Genomic DNA, 20805 nt, shown 5'->3' with positions numbered 1-20805 from the left:
AAAGCAGTTCCTTATAGCTATGTGCGCAGTGCTTGCAAACGAATGGAGTCATATTTTTAGATCCCCACGCTTCCTAGTCAGAGCCGTTTCGCTTAATATCATCGCAGACAGTCAGGGCGAACGTCTCGGCTAACCTTTACACGCTCTTCCGACACGTAAACGCAAACTTGCGTCTACACTAACCACCGTATAGCCTTCCTTGGCCGTCAGCACACTGTCCGAATTTAGAGTCAAGGCTGGCACTACTGCGGCCGAAAATACTGGAAGAAGAGACGCAAGAAAATAACGGCCAGCCCATGCACAGCGCGTGAACATCGGCGGTGGGCAGCGGTTGTGCTTTGCAAGGAGTGCAGAGCGATCCGCAACGGCGGTCCGAAGTTCCCGCTCGTTCGCCGCCGCGCAGCCCGCGGCGGCGACTCAATTCGGCGACGTGAGCACGCGCCTCGCGTTCCATGTGTAACGGGCAGCGGACCTCCACTGAAGAGGAGGCCGCCTAAAAATAGCACTGCGCGCGCTGTTCTCTTTGAAAGAAGCGCTAAGCAAAAAAGCGCGGCCGGTTAAGGTCGCGCGTACGAGCGGCATCGGCGAGGAGGTCGAAAGGGAACCGGCGGTGGCGGAGATCGCCGCCAGAAACAAAACACGCCTGCCTGGAGGATATGCACGCCGACCGAAGAACACTGCCACCTTCCTCCAGGCTCCTCGTCTCGCGCCCGCGAGCGCGTCGGGGAGAGGGCCGGTTTTTCTATAACTGGTAACTGTTCATCGCCGGCCGAAGAACGCCGAATCAGACCGGGTATGTATGGCCCCGCGAGGAAGAGAAAGCAGGAACGGCGGAGCGAGAAGCGAGAGTATTCCGAGTTGCTCGCGGATGACGTGTGAAGGCCCGAGAGGAAGGGCGCTCGCTGGACGGTAGCCGGCGGCCCTCATTCCTGGTCCAGCACCCCCCCTCCTGATTCCGCACCGGTATCGCCTCCCCCCCCCCCCCCCCCCCCCCCGCCCCCGTCCTCGCCACCGCCGCTGCGGAGGAGGGGTCTCCCGAGCTGCCCGGCCAAAAGGAAGCTATAAATGGCCCTTTGCAAACGCACGCGCGGTTTCTTGCCATTCTGGATTTCGGACAGCTGAGGTGGGGACACAGCGCCGGCTGCGAGGCGACATGACGTCTCACATCAAGGTGAGCGGACCGCGGCTGCTGCTCAGCACTGCGCGCGACCGAATCTTGTAGCTTCAGTGCTAGCGCTGGCGAGAGGCCTGCGACCGTAGTACGCGGAACCGTGTTAAGTAGCGCCGGCCGTACATGGTGAGAGGGAACTATTGCGAGTAACATGTGGCATATTATCGTTTAAACTTGATTCATAACCGCAGAGGGAAGGTAGGCTGAAATGTGCAATCACCGTGGTGCTCCGACTACTGTCTGTTCCTTAGGGTTGCGGGTAAGGCATTTTGTTTTCAGTTTTTTTTTTGGCAGCCCACATTCTTTCATTGTGCATTTGTTGCAGATTAGGAAGAGCTATAACTACAATCCTATGGCCAGGAGTCGACCTGGCACTGGCTTCCGAGGCCGTCGGGTGTCGTTTGTTGAGTATCAGCGCCAGTGAGCGTTGTCAGACAGAATGCCTTGCACTATCCCAGGCAGCACAACAACATTGGCCGAACGTCGCGCAAGTGTTGGCAAAACTTGGCACGAACATCGGTCCTACACTGGCATTTGGGCCGAGCGCTACCACTTCACACATTGGCCTTACTTTCATGCCAGTTTTGGGCCAACGCTCGGCCGATCAAGCGGCCAACGCAGTCCCGATGTTCGTTCTGCAGCATGGACCAGCAAAGGTCTCATACTGGCATCCAACTTTCAAACATTGGTAGCCAACTTTCAAACATTGGTAGCCAGCTTTCGAATAATATGGTTTCCAGCTTTCGAATATTGGCATCCAGCTTTCGAATAATGGTTTCCAGCTTTCGAATAATGGTTTCCAGCTTTCGAATAATGGTTTCCAGCTTTCGAATAATGGCATCTAGCTTTCGAACGCTGGCACATGCAATTAACCCACTCGCCAATGACCGGCACTGTGGATGGATGTACATACATACCATTCTACCTAGCAAATATTCATAAATGAGGTTGCGAAAGAATTCCAGAAAAAAGACCCGTTTATTGCTTTGAGTTACAAGAATCACGCTTCTAGCGCACACAGGATGGTTTGCGCTACCACCAGCCACCGTGGGGAGTAAAGAAAAGGGGCCCAAGAGCATGGTGGCAGAGGCTGTGGGAAAACAATTTATTTTCAAGTTTGGTGCGTGCCGATCAGGTTGGACAAAGCATCTCGGCAAGCTGCTGCGGCACGGCTAAGGCATCCATAAAGCGCTCAACGGAGCTGTCCTCCAGTGAACTGATCAGTCATATCCAAAGTAATCGTTGCACTCCACTTGCAAGGGGACTGCTGGACTGCATTCAAAGAAATTCCTCGTCCAGTTCTTGCACGATGGCCTCACGAAGCGCCAAGCCTGCAAAGAGATGCATGATGTCATGGTAAGTTGAATTATGGCCATCACAGAACAAAAACAAACATGATTAAATAACACCGAATTCTGTGAAACACAGTCATCGTGAAGACACTAGCAACATATTTTACAGGATAATTTTTAATTTATTCTTAAGAACCAGCAGCACATTAGTTGCACAAAGTGGAATTTAATTTACTAAACTTCCCTTATACCAAATGGTTTAATTTATTTCAATGCGTCGTGTCGCACTCCCAGTAAATATATTCAATGCGAGATAAGCAAATTAATGTGATATTGTAAACAGATTAATGTATTATTTTGTTTTAATATAACTCGTATCTAAATTGCGAGGTAATTTTTTATTCCAGTAAACATGCACAGGTTGTAGCGTCTCTTCCACATGGACGTCAAAACAACATTTTTGATTAGTTTTATTTAATGGGGTTAAAAATGCGGCTTGCGATTTTTGACGAAATACGCTGAACGCAAGGAACTCAGGGCACCTTTGTTTTACCTTAGTTGCTTCGCATGCATGCTATAGTTGGATTCGAAACTGCAACTTGAAAACCACACAAAAATACTAGTCTTATAGTCCAGAGTAATGCCCTTTTTCATTGCGAGAGAACTTGGGCAAAAGCTTTAACCAGTAATTGCGGATTTTCTATTGAGTCTGCAAGAGTAGAAGGCAAAAAGAAACACTACGGAAGTATTACACATATCCTTACCAACTAGTCTGCAGTGGAAAATTAATTAAGCGGTTCTGATTTCCGTCGTGCATAAGCGGTAAAGGACATATTCCCGAATGCATCCTATCTCAAGTCATATGAGTTCAAACCCGCTGTTAGCCAAAGTAGTGAATCTTTAGTGAGTTCATCTCACCAAAGACGAAAAATTAAATTCTCACCATTCGGCCACAATTCCACTGCGCACGACGTCAAGCAAGCCATTTCGCAATGAGAGTGGGTACACAGAAGTCTTCCTCGTGCTTTTTGGCTCGCTCTCTTCTCCTGCCTAAAAAATAAAGGCGCATGTAGTCAAAGCAACATTTACTACAAAAACCACTTTAACTTCCAGACGTATATCAAGGTAAAAGAGTTTTAGTACTTACAAAAGATCTTGCAGGCGGTACGAACAGCGTCGGAGCTCTCCTAATATATGAGTGTGGCTTTTCGCGTGCACAGACTATGAACGGTGCTAGCTCGAGTGTGCATGCATTTTCGTCGCGTTGGTTGTGCACGTGGTTGAGCTCCGCCGTGCAGTCAAGAATGTCTTATTGTGATGAGTCGCGCGGTTCCAAGACGAGCAGTGGAGACGATGGTGTGTGTGTGTGGGGGGGGGGGGGGTTGCTGGAGGGGAGAGAGTAATTTTCCTTTACACAGGTTTTGTGGTTCCGAGAAAAGTCCTCGAGCTGAAAGGTGGAGACAGGGAGGTGGAGGAACAGCGAAGCGCGTAGCTGCGTGCGAGGGAAAACAGGTTTGAGAAAGTGACAACCAAAAAGAAAAAATAGCGCTTCGCGGGGTGGGGGGTTAGCCCGCTCCCTGGAAAAGGGCACGGCCGGGAGAACAGGTGGGGAGATATTGGACTTGAAGACTTGAAAGAGAGAGGGAAAGAGGCCAAAACACGTGAAAAGGGTTTGGAATTTTTGGAGAATGAGTCACATGGCCACAGGCAGTACAGAAAGCAATATCTACAAGAGAGAAGTGGATGGGAAACACGGAAGCGTCAAAGTATTGCTACAAAGCTGCAGCAAAAGCCTGAAAATTTTGAAGTGAAAAACTTGGAGCTTCAAGATGCATTTCGCCAAAACGACTTGAGACACTCGCGTATTTTGTGGGGCCGTATGATGTGGCTTCTGTTAGTTCAAGATAGCTTAAAATGTTACCACATAACAAAAATATAAAGCAAAAAAAAATATCCAAGCAGAATGCGCGCTCTTTCATAGTTTCATGTACCGTACATGCGCCAAACAAGCTAGGTTAACATGCGTCTAACGCCAGTTGTCAGTCCATTTATTCAGTGGTCGTCGAAGAATCCTCAAATTGTTTGTTGGGGTGGAAGTTTCGCGCAAAAAAACAAAAACAAACAAAGGCATGTTGAATTGTGGTTCGCAACTACTTTCGATGGTTTTCATCAATAAAGGTGATGTTCGAAAGAAAAAAAAAACCTGCGAGTAAATATGCAAAGACGTGAGCAAGAGCTATATAGCCCCCAATGCAAATTACGCAACAGAAGAATAAAATGGTCAAAAACAACAATTTCCAACACAACGATTTGCAGAAAAGGAAGGAAATAGCAAATCAGAAAACACGGGAAAGGCGCGATCACAGGGCAAGACGTAGGGAAGCGTAGGAATCGCTTAGCACGTGTCCGCGTGCGTTTATGAAGCACCCGCCTAATATTTCACGAGCGCAACGCATAATTCGAAATTACGAGCCGACTGCTTCGTTTCTGGACGTTGCCAAAACTGAGCACAATTTCGGTTTAGCGAATGCACTTGCGCTAATCTATTACGTTTGTATCGCGATCTCCCTGAAGCAGACACCAGCTGCGTACTGCGGCAGTGAATTCCTAGAGCGAATAAAAAAAAAGTGATTTTTTTATTCCAAAAATTTAATCAAATGAAACTTATTTGATTTTTGTTGAAGGCACCTGTTGACAATTTTTGTTGAAGGCGTGTCGGGTGTAATCAGAACGTTAATTCTGATCAACAGGACTTCGTCGCAATTCTTCTAAACGTATTATTGCTGCTCACTGCGCAACCAGAGTGCAGCTTTTCCAACGGAATCATGGGTAGCTTTGCTCACAAACTGCAAAAGTGTTCGGTTAAAATATAATAATAAATAAAACCAAAACTTTGAACTCGCATGTTTTAGCGCGTTCGAAAATTATGAACTGCCGATATGGTACTCGACAATAAAAATAATTTTGAACCCATTTTAATGGATGACACAATGTTTACCAACGTTTGCCAGTATACTTTGAACACTGGATAAGCGGTGGCAATCCTAGGCCAATATAGCCAGCTCCCGGAAATGGCATAGCCAATTCTGGCAAAGAGTGGAACAACACTGGCTAACATGGCCCATGATAGCCAGGATTCGATGATGGCACAGCCAGCAATGGCAAACAGTGGGGCAATCCTGGCTAACCTGGCCCGTGATAGCCAGTATCTAATTATGGCTCAGCCAATACTGGTAAAGCGTTGGACAACCAGGGCCATTGTTGGATGTGTTAAGGAGTGGCACAACCAATATCGGATGCTCACTGGCAACTCTGGGCCTAGTTAGGGCCACGCTTTGCCAGTGGATTTCCAATATTGGCCCGCTGCCGTGTGCTACCTGGGATACAGTCGTATGTGTGCTTGAGCCCATGCTCTCGCGAATTTTTGTCAGCGATTTTATTGCCAGGGGAAGCGCTTAAGGAAGGTGCTGTCTAGAAATATAGGTGCTCTTAAAATAACGGGAGAGTGCATTTCATGTAGTTTTTTAGGTTTCCCGACGGTAGATCGTGTTTGCAAAGCCGTTTTTATAAACATACACAGCGTTCAAATCAGCTGTTAACCTGATTTCTTCAAGTGGACATACAGATCACTGAGATGCGCTTTTGTATTTCCACCTGAAGAACTGAAACCCATGTTATGTGGGCAGTCATTTTGTTGCGTTAGATGAAGCTCTGCATATTATTCGCCGCGATCTTTAGAAGGAATAGCGTTTATGGAGCTTTCTTTGAAGATGTTTTTTCCTACAAAACATACTGTTTACCCTTTCGTTAAATGTCTCTAATTACAGTTCATATATACCGAACATCAAACTCTGAAAAATGTGTTCGACAAAGGGAACAAACCAGACATCTGCATCGAAAAATCGTAGCACGAAGTAAACAATTTTCAACTTGCAGTAGACTGATAACGCTGATACCCAACCACCGCGGCTAGAATCAAAATTTTTGGCAAGAAATTTGACCCTCATTATTTTATTCGCCTGCAATGACAGCGTCGAAAGTAACAGGTTTCTATTCGTATAGATCATCGGTTACGAGGACGACGTGTATAGCAAAAACAGTGTCACGGCCAGAAAAGTAATTTTGGGTGCCTTAAGATTCTATTTCTTTCGTAGACGCATAATCTGCTCAAGAAACGAACTGTTCCAGCACAAAGTTGTACTTCATATCTATGGTGATCCGGCAGAGGTCTGAAATAAATTCCGAAAGCTTGAGAGTGGCGTGTCACAATCGAGTGATTCATGCTCAACAGAAAAGCAAACACTCATTTTTTTATTTAGCCTAGATCCCCATCCCGCACCTAGAGAGGCGGCCGGAGGGATGACGTGAGCAGTCGTTGGCTCTCATGCTGAGTAGCAGCATTAACGCGTAACGGTGTAAAATCGACTGCTAGAGAAACTCGACTGACATAATTGGCCTAATATAACATCGACGGCACACAAGCCACCCGGCTGAATTGCTATCAGCCTCGATTAATTAGGAAGTTAAAACTGTGAGCACTTCATCATCCGTTTTAGTGGGAGAGTGATAGCAGCACGCATACACAGACGGCGCAGTGCACAGCATTCCGAAAGGGCAAAGAAGGTGAAGGACTCTGTTACGAGTGGCATGAAAGAATCAGCATCGTGTACTACTAGACTCAAGCTTCGACCATCGTACACTATTACGTAGTAGAGCGCGACCCGTCCACAGATGTACGCGACGTCGATTGTGGCAAGCACGTTCTCTGGTTCTTCCGACAAGGAAGCAACGCTCTGCACTTCCACGAGACGTTGAGCAGCACCCCAGTCAGGGAGAGAGTCTCCTTTCTTCTCCGTTGTTTCACGAGTGGCGATTGCGGTACTTTGTGGAGCTTTGAGGAAAATGGACCCGAGCGTAGCTCCGTGGAAGAGCTCCCCAGCACACGCCCCCCCCCCCCCTCCCCCGCCTCCTACGCGGCACTCTCAATTCTTCCAAAATAACCTGCTGGCTTTGCTGGGCACGTACGCGGATGCGAATGCTGGACCCGTTCTTACTTCCAGGAAATTTCCTCCCTCAACGCCAAAGCCTTTAGCCGTAACGGAGCCGCGCAACTTTGCCCTGTGTACTGGAGGGTGTGTTATGGTTTTTGATTCTCGGCAGTTGTAATTCTTCAGCGCTTCCTAAAATGTCACTATTCGTTGAGAATGCCAACGGTACAAACATAGAGGCCCTATCAGCTCTTCCCGTGCTCACTTCCGTTCCTTTTCCTAAGTGCCGATTATCTCCAAGGAAAAGAGGATATATCTGCTATTTTCTGAAAGTTCCTGTTGCAAACTGGACACGCCTCACAAGGGTTGCGGCAGCGAAAACAGCATTCGTCTTGAGAACAGCAGAGGACGGGCGCACATGCAAACTCTCTTCTAACTCCGTGATATAAGTCATACCTTTCCTGTAGCTAGCCAAATTATGCTGTCATGTGGTCTTTACCGACGCTATAAAGCTTTGGGCTGCTTGAATGGAAGCGGGCCTATCCGAGAGCCACACAGTATCGCTGTGCCAGCGACGTGGCATCGGAAAATAATGAATGAAAGAATTCTAGTTTTTAGGGAACACCTCAGAACATGTGTGAAATCCTTCAATAAAATGGTTGTAAAGAAGGCTCTTTATTTGGAACTACCTTCTGCACAATAATCATGTAGACGCTGTTTTTATGAGGGGCAAATCGGTTTAGGTCTAATGCAACTAAACCTACGGTGACAGCGCAACCCTGAACTCACAGCAAAACAGAACTTGCACGCTTAAGTTCATGCAGTTCAACAAAGTACGTTTAGGGACCAGCGGGAGAATCATTTTAGGAAAAAACGACTGCGCTACAGGACAGGGCGGGGGATAAGAGCGGGCCGAACAAACACACACACGCACACTCTTTTTCTCCGTCCTGTCCTGTAAAGTAGCTTTCTTTCCTGAATAGTTCATGCAGTTCTTTCAATCTTTCTATAGCGTGCGTAAAGTGCTACATTAGGTAGTTGCTACATGATTCATATCTTTCATGAAGCTTTCACAAAAGTCAAAGGATCAAGAAATAAATTGGGAAACAAACGCTTTTGCCTCAATGACCTATTTCTGTTCTGAAAGCACCGTTCCTGAAACGTATTTTTCAGGCTAATCCAAGCGTTCCAAGTAGGGTGAGTGTCTGCTGAGTGGCGCTCAAGCATGAGTGCAGGGCTCTAAAGGTTCGCGTAGCAGACAGGCTTCGCAGGCTATTTCCGCCTCTTTTCAGTGAAACCTTACAGACTTTTTTTTAGCTGAACCGCCATTGTGGGAACTAATTCAAAATCACTTAAACCACGTTACAAAGATGTAGAAGAGACTCTGTAACACGTTTTCCTGTATCTATTGCTTCCTGGAATAAAGTAACTACATTTAGCATTAATATTGTATACCAAAGTATCTCAGCTTAGAGTAGATTAGTACAGACCTTCACAGCACTACTCGCGTTAAAATCGCGTCTGTGACAGCTCAGAGGCGAAGTATTTGCGTTCAGTATTAAATTTCAGTGCTTCATGCTTTTACTGCATGCCATAAGACTTTTATCTTAAAGCGAAGAAAACAGAACTTCGCTAACGTTTCCCTTCATCATTATTTTCAATTTTCATTTCAATTAATTGCAATTTAATTCCTTTTATTTCCTTTTTCAGAGGAGGAGACAGGGCAAAAAGCCGTGACAACGGCTTGACGCGGGCCCGGCCCCTTACAAATTGGCAGTCATACAGATACCGTTGTGGCACAAGTGTTTGATGGGTTAAGAAAAAAAAAATAAAGGAGCACACAAGTATCAGCAACATTTGAGCAGTCACTCAACACACAGCAAGTTTCGAAAATGAATGCAGTAGACATAAACAGTAGGTAACAAAAAACGTTAATTAGGAAAGACTAAAATCATGCTACACACTTCACATAGGTAAAGACGATAGAAATAACTTAATCTTAGAATTAGGGTTAGAAAAAGATTGAACGGCTCTTGCTCCAACTGATTTAACAAATTCAGCAAATTTAAATTTTAATTTAACCGATTTAACGCGCGAGCGTTTCAATCTCTGCATGCAGTCGACGCCGATCTGTTCTGCGTACCAACTTCGACGCTTGCCCAGCGAGATGCCAATGCCTTGTGAAGTGTCCATTTACAGCGAAAATGCCGGCGATAACTAAAGCGACGCCTGTGTCAGGGAAGCTTACAGTGGTTTATGAAGTATCAGTAGTAGTAGTAGTAGCAGCAGCAGTAATAGTAGTAGTACTACTACTACTACTACTACTACTACTAGTATAATAATAGTAGTGCTAGTATTATAATATTATTATAGTATTATAGTATTATAATAGTAGTACTAGTGGCAGAAGCGAAAGTGTTTCCATGGTCCCGTGAGGTCGTGCTTGGGAGCAGCCATCTCAAAGGTTTAGGTGATGGGGAGGCGAGCGGGGGGGTCAAGTCATCGCTGCATCTTCTTCTTCTTGGTGGAGAAAGAAAAGCCTTTTGGGTCATCAGTTCTGGAACAAAAGGCGCTAGTAACATTCATTGGTACGACGTCTTCTCCACTGAAGCGATTACTTCACTGCAAGCGGTCTAGTTTGAATAATGCTCAGGTGCACAAATCAAAGGTGGTTGGCATTGCGATTCTTCGAGAACAGAATGAACTCTTAAGAAATTTTTTTTTTAATTTAATATTCTTTAATGGTGTTGAAGCAAAATTAAAAATAAAGGTCACAAATTAGTTTCATTAATTCAATCACTTACTCGTGCCAACACCGCTGTTCAATAGCAATCTTAGTAGGAAAAAAATAAGCAAGAATATAGCAAAGTGCTGCTACGAGTAAGAAGAGCGATCTTGAGACAGATCACTAACGATTGAAACCAGCAGCGCCGAAGGCCTGGCGACAGCAGAGCAGAAAAACGGGTTCGGTGCTGACTGCCCAGCAGCTCATCGCTGTACTCTCCTGTCGTCGTGTCTTTGTCAGTGTTTGGCTATAGATAAGTGCCACCTCACCCGTTCTGTAATCAGTGTAAGCGTGGAGTGAAGCACACTGTCGTGACTAGTAGCTAGGGCTTGTATAGCGGCGCCATACATTGTAAAAGCATGACAGAAGTAGTTCATGATGCACGATGTGAAATGCTACTGAAGAAGCTAGAAATCAACGTTAGGACAGCTTCCCTTGATTTAAGTTCGCACAAGATGGTACTCCAAAAAGCTTAAGGACGAGAACAGTTTCTATCCCAAGAACTGTTCTCATCATCATCGCAAGCCACAACTGTCTTGCGCACAGAGCACGCAGCGCGTGAAGTCGCGGGGAAGTTTCTTACAGCGCTCTCGTACACGCGAATGAATCGGAGGTCGCTAACTTCGCTGCGCCACACGTTAGATATAAATAAGTTCCAGAAAGAAAAAACGTGCAGTTCCCTACATTTTTAACAATATCTCTCGAGCGTCGTCCGATCGATCGCTCAGCGCCGTACGACGAAACAGGAAAGGATACGCGCGTGGGCACGAAGTCCTCACTCGGTGCGAGTGTCCTTTATGCTGCGCCCTTCTCCTGAACATGGCAGGCGCGGTGCCGTTGTTGCCCACGAGGCGCTATTTTTGAACCTTCTCGGCTGCATCGATATACTAAGTTCACGTAGTAGTTAACAGCAGTGGGCCACATGCCGTGCTTAAGAGAGAAAGCTTGTTTTATTTTTAGGGCTGTGTCTGGCGCTCCAGCAATGCATCTGCGGTTCCTCTCCCGTCACGCATGAAGAGCGTAGCGTACTACGCTGTTGCCGAGCGGGGGCATTGTGCGGTCGCGGGAGCCCTCCCCTGTCTCACTGCTGAAATCAGTCGTGCGGAACTGACCCGGGCGATAATATTTAATTTTGGTAGGCTGCGCAACAAAAGTGCAGGATGTTCCGGCTGGACGTCCCGATCTCAGCTTCAGTTAATTTTACAGGTAAAGCTCTATGACCTACACTCGTGGGAACTCACGTCGGCCGTGTGAAAGCGAAAACGAGGCACCTCATAGCGGTCACGATGGGAAATAGCGAACAGGAAGAAGGAATTGCGGCCAGGGGCAGTGTCTTGCAAGCTTTTGTTTCCCCTTCCTTTCTTTTCCTCCTTTATCATTAGCAGCGGCTGCCTGTGACGTCAATAGCTGGAAAGCAATGTTATTCACCAGCTCTCTTATCAAAGCCGAGTCTAACCAATGGCAAAGAGACGAAAGAAAGGAAAGGAAAAAAACTTAGAAGCCTTCTTAAACACATTCATAAATAAGACAGCTGTGGTGTCTACAACGAGTCCCTAGTCCATTTCCTGCAATTTTCCCACCAAAACTCGGGTTGGGACCGGTTCAATTGCCCTCAAAGGTATGCATGAGTAATCGCCTTCCAGAATGTTCAAGTATCTTCTTTTGGATTATCTTACGAGTTTAAACTTATTTTCTCGGGAGGGCCCAGTTCCAAAATTTTGGGAGTCCTTAGGAATTTAGGGTGCTGGGCAAAATTCCAAACATTTCAAGTGGGCACATTAGCAACTTTGGCGGTGCCCTATGATTGGTCAACTAGTGGCCACACTGTGTTGATAACGTCACTACCCTCTCAATAACATTACGACATTCATAGATCGCGGGGAGCCCTCATATCCCTCCTGGCGCAGTGCTGCAGCGGTTAAGCGATGCGCCACTACCGCGATAGGTCGCTGTTTCAAATACAGCCTCAGGTGACGCTTGTAAGAGCCACGCTGCTCTTGCAGAGCTCCCGTAAAGTTCATGGGCAGCGCCACGGTGGACAGATGGCAACGTCATTGAATTTGGCACGGGTGGGCAGTTTGCTCACAGACCGGGTGGCAGGTTGCCACCTTCCACGGTGGGCCGTTGTGATGACGTCGCAGGGTGACGTGATCTCTTTCGACCAATCAGGAAATTTTGTGGGAGAGTTTCAAATTTAACGGTGCCCTTTGATTGGTCATTTGGGGGCATGTGACCCTGAAGACGTCATCAGTCAATTGACCAATCAGGGAATTTTGTTAGGAAGAAGCTGGAATTTTTTTCTGAGACGACAACTTAAGTCCTATCGCATCAAAAAAAATGTTAAGAAACAGGGCCTGGAAAGAGGAATAAGTTGCAATATGTATACGAGGATGCGCAGCAACCAGCAATGCTGCCAAGGTGTGGAGAAGGGCTTTAAAGAACACGGAAGGAGACTGCGTGTTTCAGAATATAAAAAAAAATATTCCGTGCGTGCTCCGAGCGGAATTCCACACGCAGGCGCTGAACCAGTAAGCCGCTTGGCTCGAGCCTAGGACCCTTCGGCCATCACCTCAAGGCTGAGGACGGTGTGTCTAAGCGAAGTTTCTGTGTGTTTATCCCGTCGATCTGTTCAGGAGCAGCCGTGATGCAACCTGTGTCTGGGCAGGGCGACTCAAGGGCCTGAAGATTCCTTTAAAATTGGGAATGAGGTGCGGTTTTGATGTCATGCATAATAGAGAAGCGATCATATCGACAGCGACGGCAGCGTTATGTGGCCGCACGCAGTCTCCCAAAGTGTTTCGAAGGATGAAAAAGAAAAAGCCCTCTAGGAGGACCTGGGCGAGTCGAATTTAATGGGTGCCGCTGACCGCATCTATGACCCTTACCGGAATGCGCTACTCCTAAGTTCCGAGGAGTTCCCGCAACATTCCTTGTAGACTATCCTACGTACAGCTTGAAGTATATGCAATTTTATGTTCTTTGTATTTTCCATTTTAGGCATTCACCAACGTGTATTTTTTTTTGTTAGGCCACAAGGTAACTAAGCAGAACTTTTTGCTGGGCTAGTTTGTTCATTGTGACATGAGTGAAAAAGCGCGAAAGAAGCCCGAAGGCTTCTTTCGTTTCTTCGTTTCGCCTTCGGGCTTCTTTCGCGCTGTTTCATTCGTGTCACAAGGTAACTATTTTCTAAATGTCTTTGAATTCATTTTTAGAGCGCAGTTCTTAGGCGCCCGTTTTTGTGTTTCGCATCTTCGCCGTTGTCCGTTGTAACCAGCAGCGGACACCTTTTAAGCTGCGAAAGCAATGGAGTTGGGAGCTTGGAAAGGAGAAAGTAAAAGCGCAACATCCTCCCTTCCTTAGCAAACGGTGCTCCCGTGGGGGGCGCAGCTGTGCATAGCAACCTTGACGTCACACAGTAGCGGTAGAACGTGCGCGCGCGCGTCTGGGGTGGTAGCTACACTGCCGCTCCTTCGCCAGACGTCTCGTTGTAGTCGAGTGAGTGAGGCGCATGACTCCGAAGCGGCCCAGTGGTTCCGCGCCAAGCGGTTCAGAGAAGCGGAAGTGGGTTGACCACACGGCTTTCGCCAAGCACACTTTAGAATTTCCAAAGTGCCTTCGGTATTTTTTTGAGGAAAGGAAATGCGCAGTATCTGTCTCCCACAGCTGCGAAACCAATAGAGCGGGGTCTTGGAAAGCAGGTGGTAAAATTTGTAAATTGGTTTTTGAGGAAAGGAAATGCGCAGTATCTGTCTCACACATCTAGGTGGACACCTGAACCAGAGGAAAGGCGCATAACTGCCCTTTTGGAACAGTGGACACCTCAATAGTGCTTTAAGCTACGTGGCGGTAGTGACAGATGCGCGCTACTTACTTTGGCATTGACAACGTTGTGCCAGAAACGCTGCCACTTGCCAGGATGGCAGGGTGGGTGGGGACTTTACTGTAGATATAAAGGCAAGCGGGAATATCCTACCACTTATGCGGGAGAACATCCTGTTCCTTTTGCTGGTAACGGCTCTCACAGCTGTGACAACCTCGCGAAATACTTGGGCAGACCTCGTCTTCGAGAACCAGGCACTGGTGCAGCAGGTCGAGCATATATCCATCTATTTCTCCGTCCACAAAGCTTCCTTCATGACAATCAAGAACTGTTAGTGCAGTGTTTCTTGAAGAAGGAATATGTGTGAAAAATAACAATTCTGTAATTGTACATATGTCTTGCTCGAATTCTTTGCCTCAATCTATCGAAAAGATGAAACATCTGATGAGCTGCGCTCAAATTTCGCATTAGAAAGTATCTGTAATCGTCGGCAATTTTTTTATTGCATTATATAGTCTGATATTTTCCTCGCTAATGTCGCGGAAGGGAGAGGGGGTAAAGACTTTGAGAGAACTCGCTTTCAGTAAAGATTATTTCTGAAGTGTATCTCGCGAGCTTGCTGGAAGAGTAGAAGCATAGATGCCGTGTATTGCATGTCTTTGGTGTTCCTTATTCCTGAAGTCTCTCCGTTGTAGCTATTTATGTCATTTTTTCGCCTTCTAAAAACTCTCTGAAAACTACGATGTATTAGCAGCAAACCTCGCACAAAGCACTGCTTGAAGGTACTCACGCTCTTTTGTGAGTACGCTCGTTCTCTAAAGTTTTGGCAGGCTTGACGTTTTGGCTGCGGAACTGAAAGCTGCCATAAGCCGAATTACAGGTCCTTTTTGGAGCAAACGAATTTTTTAAAGTGAGTGGCAAACTACAACAACTTAAGCGGTCAACAGAATACTTGCCTGATTAATGATGACGGTAGTCACGCTGGGCAAGATAGGATTAATCTCAAAATAGCGGCAGCGAATGCTTCAGATACGACCATGAAATATTTGGCATTGAAAATAAAAAGAAATCAGAATATTTGCCTGCGGAGGAACTTGCCGCGAGATTTTCGCTTGAAAAGGGAGTCTGCCTGCTACCTGATACTGAAAGGTTGTTTATACCACTGGAGGAAAGAGGTCGGGTCTGAAGGTGATTGAAAAAAATAAACCAGTCAAAAGACGAAGGACAGAGAAGAGATGTGGCACACAAAAGGACTGGAACTAACACGTGTGCTTTATTGAAACAAGTCCGGCTTTCTGGAGAGCTACTGCCAAAACAGCAAACCAAAAAAGATCTCTCTCATAGGCACTACTTTCATTCCCACTGGGTGGTTCAAAACACTGTTTCTTTTTTTAATAACCTGCCGTGGTTTTTAAAAACCAGCCTCCAGGCTCATTACACTCGATGGTGCTTCGCATACAAGCCAGCGTAAACCCACACGCGTTCGCAGTAAACACAGCTTTGCACAGAGGCAAAGAAACAACTTTTTTCTGTACTGACACGCCGGCCATTTGCGAAACGCGCGAATAAGGTAGGAATACGAAGAGTTGGGATAATAACATTACCGGACTTTAATGTAAATTGGGGCGGTGGCAGATACGGCCAGCGCAACTTGCAACTTAACCTAACGTAATGAAACCTTACCTTCTCTTGCATTTTGTTTTTGCTTTTCCTTCCCTGCAAGGAAAACATATATGGTGGAGGCTAACGTCATAAATTCAGTTTTCTTAGCCAGCTTGGTGCCAATAAAACGAACTTTGCCAGATTATTCTGTACGGACAGTGAACATTACTCGTTCGGACGGTCACTCGAGGAGCGGCAGACTACTTAATTCATAAAAAACAGTATAAAATGCGAGCTAACGCTTCAAGCACTGTGCTTAGTAGCCGGCTTAGCTTGGGTCACCAAGCCACACTGAGACGCAGGGACACCCGCAGATCTCAGCGCTGGCTCTGCTGGCTTGCTGCCTTGCGCTGGTGCCCAGCCACGCCAGCATCGAGCAGGGAGTCGGGCAGCACATGTACGCTGGCGGAGAAGAGTACCCGCACGGCTTCATGGTGCGCACCATCCACGAGGGAAACGACCGGCACGGCCACCGGAGCCGGGGCTATGGGCACGGACACAGGGACTACGTGAACGAGCCGGAGTACGTGGTCCGCAACCCGTACGGTGCCCTGCTGCAGCAGTCTGAGTCGCAGCACCTGTACGCCGCTGGAGGAGCCCTGCACGGAGGAGCACTGCACGGAGGAGGCCTGGGCCACGATCATGCGGCGTTCTTTCCAGGGCACGTGGGCGGATACCTGATGGCTCGATAAGGTCTCCGGCCCACTCTGCTTTGAAACTGCGAGGCAAGCTTGCTCAAAGGCGCAGTGTTATTGAGTGAGAAATGCCCTTTGCTTTGTGCGTATATATTCACAAAAAAAAAAAAGAAACTGCAAACAGAAAATTCCGCTAACGCTTTACCTAGGTACACAACGTTTTGGAATGATTCAGAAGGGCGTTTCTCATAACCAGGGATATTTGTACGCAAGACGCTTAGGGTCAAAAGTCCTGTTGGGTAGAGAATTTTGTCCTTGCTTTCTGCGGTGGAATTCATCACGAGATAATCGTGAAACGGCTCAAGTCTGACGGGCTACCATTAGTCACTTGCGCATTCCGTTAAAGGGAAAGCTGTTTTCCTGCTTATAACGCTATCGGGGACTAATGGTCAGTCCGCAATTAGCAGTATAAGCTCATTTCCTTGTTACTCTGACGGAATCATTTATTAGTGCAATGTTAGCATTTGATGCAGTGCACATTTCCAAAAATAATCAGTTTTGCGAGCCAAAGTTACATCAGTGCTTTGAAGGACAGAATAGTGGAAACTCCTGAGTTAATTTGGATCACCTCAATTCCTTTCACGTGCGACAAAATCAAAGCGTACGGACATGTTTGCATTCTGCTCGCATCTGAATTCGACTGCCACGGCCCAAATTTAATCCGCTAACTTGTGTTCTCCATGGAACGCCATAGCCATTGAACCACCGCCGCTGGTGAGACAAGACATTTCTCTTCAGTTGACTCACAACATTCACTGCCCGTGTCCCGAAAAACCCATCTGCACCATTCATAGAAGTATGGCTTTTTTGTAGCAAGGTGCCGATATAAAGCTAGGGATGATGTGGTTCTGACTGAAACGTAATGTCGTAATGTTTTTTTTTGTTAGTTTCAGATTGTCGCTTAAAAAAGTAATTGAAAAGCATGTCACCATTCTTTTGAAACAAATATCATGTATTAAACAATTGTACCTTCATTTATTGATATTTATTTGTATTGATTCATTTATTGATATAGATACTTTAGGATATTTAGCGCTGAGATTCACACCAGGAAAAGTACGAATTAGGCATGATTTTTCTCAGAATGCCTTCAGATTACCTCGTCAGAAATGAACTGTCGCGCAAAATTAGCAATTTTTATGCGGAGGTTCTTCTGGCCATTTTAAACGTTGGCTATGGTGGGTTGCCGATTGCTGGTTTAATGAAAACGTTTCTATATCCGACGGAACGTTTGCGCTTGTAACAAGGGTGTAGTGCGAACAGCGACTTCTGATTGCTATGAGTGAGCTTCGTCCGCTGCCATGACTGACAAATCTCGCGGTATCCGCTGAAGCAAGCGGGTACGTCCAATGTAGAAGCAGACTGTAGCTAATCGACCATACCTTCAAGGAATAGTGCTGAAGATATCTGAAAGCCCGTCAATGGCTGCTACTCTACGCGAGCGAGCATATGGCGTTCTTTGTCGCCTATTTTGTATACTCGGTGTTGGGCGTTTTTCCCTTGCAGCCTCCCAAATTACTGAGCAGAGGGAAGCTTGTATTGTTAGTGATCATTGGATAAGAGTCTCGTTTATTTGTTTGTTTTAGGCTAGTGTCTTCACATCCAACAGCTTTCTGAGAATATTCGTGATTAGGACATGAGGGCCAAATGGTTACAATTATTCAGTCTAGCTGATATTTACAGAGAGAGGCTGTTAAGGCTGTCACTGTTACCCAGGCAACCAATAATTAAAATTATTTGATAAAACGAGTCGCACTTGCTTTCGTTCAGGCATCAAAATTTATGCAGCATCTTTAATTCCTAACCTACAGCTTTTGGCTATGTACTACCTTACTGTAACATTACTAATATAGTTACTTAAGTAACACGAGAGTTTTCATGAGCCATTAAGCAGCAATATACACTATAAAGAAGCCGAAAGAGAACAGTACAAAGTGGCATAAGCTGTTCAGGTCAAGAATCTTCTAATAAGCATTAAAGAGCTGAAAAATCTATTATATTTCCATGAGCTAGGTTACCAGCCACGAGACAGCATGATCCTGTAACAAGTATCAATGAGGCGACAAGTCACTTCCGCGAATACTAAGCAATAAATGCGTCGTTTTCAAGGATTACAAACTACGCGAACATACCAACATACCAATAATCATTGCCTCTTGAGACTCGCTTCTGATGTAAACAAACACACTTCTGTTGTCAGGCTATTTTAGCATTTAAGTTCTATATCGTGTAATTAAATGTCGATTATGTATGTTAATACTAAGAGGCGCGCTTTCAAACGAACATCAGCGGTACTAAAACGTGCAATGAGGCTTTCGTATTCCTTAACGACCTGTATTACTTTTGTATGCAAGAGCCTTTCATACGGCTGCTTCTTTGCATTAAGTCCTAAGCAGTGCAAATATCTTAAATTAATCCTTTTAGAGTCGCCACTCCGATGGTATGACGGAGGTAAACGCGTTCTAAAAAGACTTAAATTTTGTGGTCATCCTCGTCCCTAAACGCACACTTTTTGCTGGCATCAGGTTGCTTCTAGGTGGCAGATCAGTTAATTTTTTTCCGCTTCACTTTATTTCTCCCCTTGTACAGATAAGGTGCTGAGAGTTCGCATAACTAAAAAGGTATCAGTAATATTACGTATCAGGTGTCAGGTACAGTACGCGTTCAAGAAAAGATAAGGGCCCCGTGAGTTTCGCTCAAATAACCTTAAGTACGCCTATGAAAGCGTGCCTCAGAAAAGATTTTGGTTTACGGTTTATGGGGGTTTAACGTCCGAATGCGACTCAGGCTATGAGGGACGCCGTAGCGAAGGGCTTCGGAAATTTCGACCACATGGGCTTCTTTAACGCGCACTGACATCGCACAATACACGGGCCTCTAGCATTTCGCCTCCATCGAAATGCGACTGCTGCGGCCGGAAGCGCACCCGCGTCTTTCGGCTCAGCAGCCGAGCGCCTTAGCCACTTTGCCACCGTGGCGGCTTCAAAAAAAAAAGCATTTTGGAGAAAAACGAATGGTAACCTGGGCATGTTACAGAACAGGCGGCATCAAACTTGTGATTGTAAGGAACGCTTCAGATTCAGTTCATACTATAAGTATTAGGCCTTTTTGTCATTTGCGCATCAGTTTACACGCATTCTTCTGCGACGCCAAGTGCTGAACTTCCATACGTGTGCTATCAGGATTTCACGCTTCGTAGCGGCAGAAGAACCAACGAACTGCGGCAGTGTTTTGACAACAAAACCCTTAGTGGTTTTGTTGTCGACACTTTGGCGTCTGACTCGGCGATGAAGCTGGGGTTTACAGTCAGGAAAGGGCACAGTGAGAGCTGAATTCTCCCTTGCGCATTTACTCCGCTCAAGAACGTGAGGAGGTCAATTGCATGCCTTCATATTCTATAACCCTCCTACGCTACGGCACATATCATCTAGAATAATTGCCATTTCTTTGCATGCAAGCTGAGATACCACGTATGCCCTGTATAAATCTTTTTTTTTTTTTTGCATTTGCAGGCTTCTTCCTGAAAATGGAGAGTGACACCAGTCGACGAGCTTCCAATGGCGCTCCTGCTGCCCGTCTGCTCGAGGCATCGACTAAAACACATGCCATAATGCACCCTCACATTGTGTAAAATAGTAATCATCTCTCATAACAAAGCTTGACTGTTGTTAATAAAAGGTTCAAACTGGAATGAAAGGTTGTCATTTTTTTTAGTTTGATGCCTACTTGATTTTCTTCCGTGTTCTGGCCCCCAAGTATGTGCATTTGGAAAAGTTTTTTCACTGCGATAAACAAACAAAAAGAAGACTTGTTTTTGTTCGTTTATCGCAGTGAAAAAACTTAGTGTTTTGCCTCGTGCAGTTACGTTGCTGGTATCACGGTAATATTTGTTGAGCCGCTATTGCGCAGGCGTCTGTGTTCGTGTTGTAATTTAATTTGCCTCGCATATTAGTCAGTTAGCCACAAACTAATGACGAAGCGATCTTGAACGTGAGTTCCAAATGTCAGTCGCTGCTAAGCAGTTCAATAACGTACTTCACTGACGAACGAGAGAACTTTGAATGTACGTCTAAATAAATGCTAGCATGACCTCAAATGTAGCTCTTTATACTTCTACGGTACGTACCTAAATGCTCCGTTCAGTTTGAAGTAAAGCAGCATTGCTTCTGTGCGGAACAGGGTCCACGCAAGCAATTCCACTAAGTGCAGTGAGCGCAGCTGAAGTTGATGCTTAAGTTTTCTCGTGAAGAAATGCCAGCGCAGCCAGAAAGCATGGCTGACAATTTCTATAGAAAGGGAATAAGTTGCGCACGGCGCATATGAACCAAGAGCGTTCCAGGAAAATAAGAACTAGTTTCTTTCGAACTTCACCTCAGTCTACCGGAATGCTTC

At 46.0% G+C, this 20805-nt stretch overlaps 1 protein-coding gene and 1 long non-coding RNA gene across 2 annotated transcripts; one reads left to right on the top strand and one right to left on the bottom strand.

The window, feature by feature from the left end:
• The first annotated feature begins 1111 nt into the window (after nucleotides 1-1111).
• On the top strand, nucleotides 1112-20029 carry LOC149352515 (uncharacterized). Its single transcript, XM_089577188.1, has 3 exons — nucleotides 1112-1171; nucleotides 16033-16411; nucleotides 19926-20029. The coding sequence occupies exons 1-2, from the start codon at nucleotides 1154-1156 to the stop codon at nucleotides 16408-16410; spliced, it is 396 nt and encodes a 131-aa protein (XP_089433314.1). The 5' UTR covers nucleotides 1112-1153; the 3' UTR covers nucleotide 16411; nucleotides 19926-20029.
• LOC149352516 (uncharacterized) lies at nucleotides 2131-4922 on the bottom strand. Its single transcript, XR_016289536.1, has 2 exons — nucleotides 3407-4922; nucleotides 2131-2502 (listed from the first exon to the last, which is right to left on the bottom strand). It is a non-coding gene; the product is annotated as an uncharacterized LOC149352516 (long non-coding RNA).
• Nucleotides 20030-20805: the final 776 nt, after the last annotated feature.

The sequence above is a fragment of the Amblyomma mixtum genome, chromosome 3 (genome assembly GCF_055824585.1).
Source record: "Amblyomma mixtum isolate Tamu chromosome 3, ASM5582458v1, whole genome shotgun sequence".
Classification (NCBI taxonomy): domain Eukaryota; kingdom Metazoa; phylum Arthropoda; class Arachnida; order Ixodida; family Ixodidae; genus Amblyomma; species Amblyomma mixtum.
Note: the sequence above shows the minus strand (reverse complement) of the source record. Positions and strands in the feature narration are given on the sequence as shown.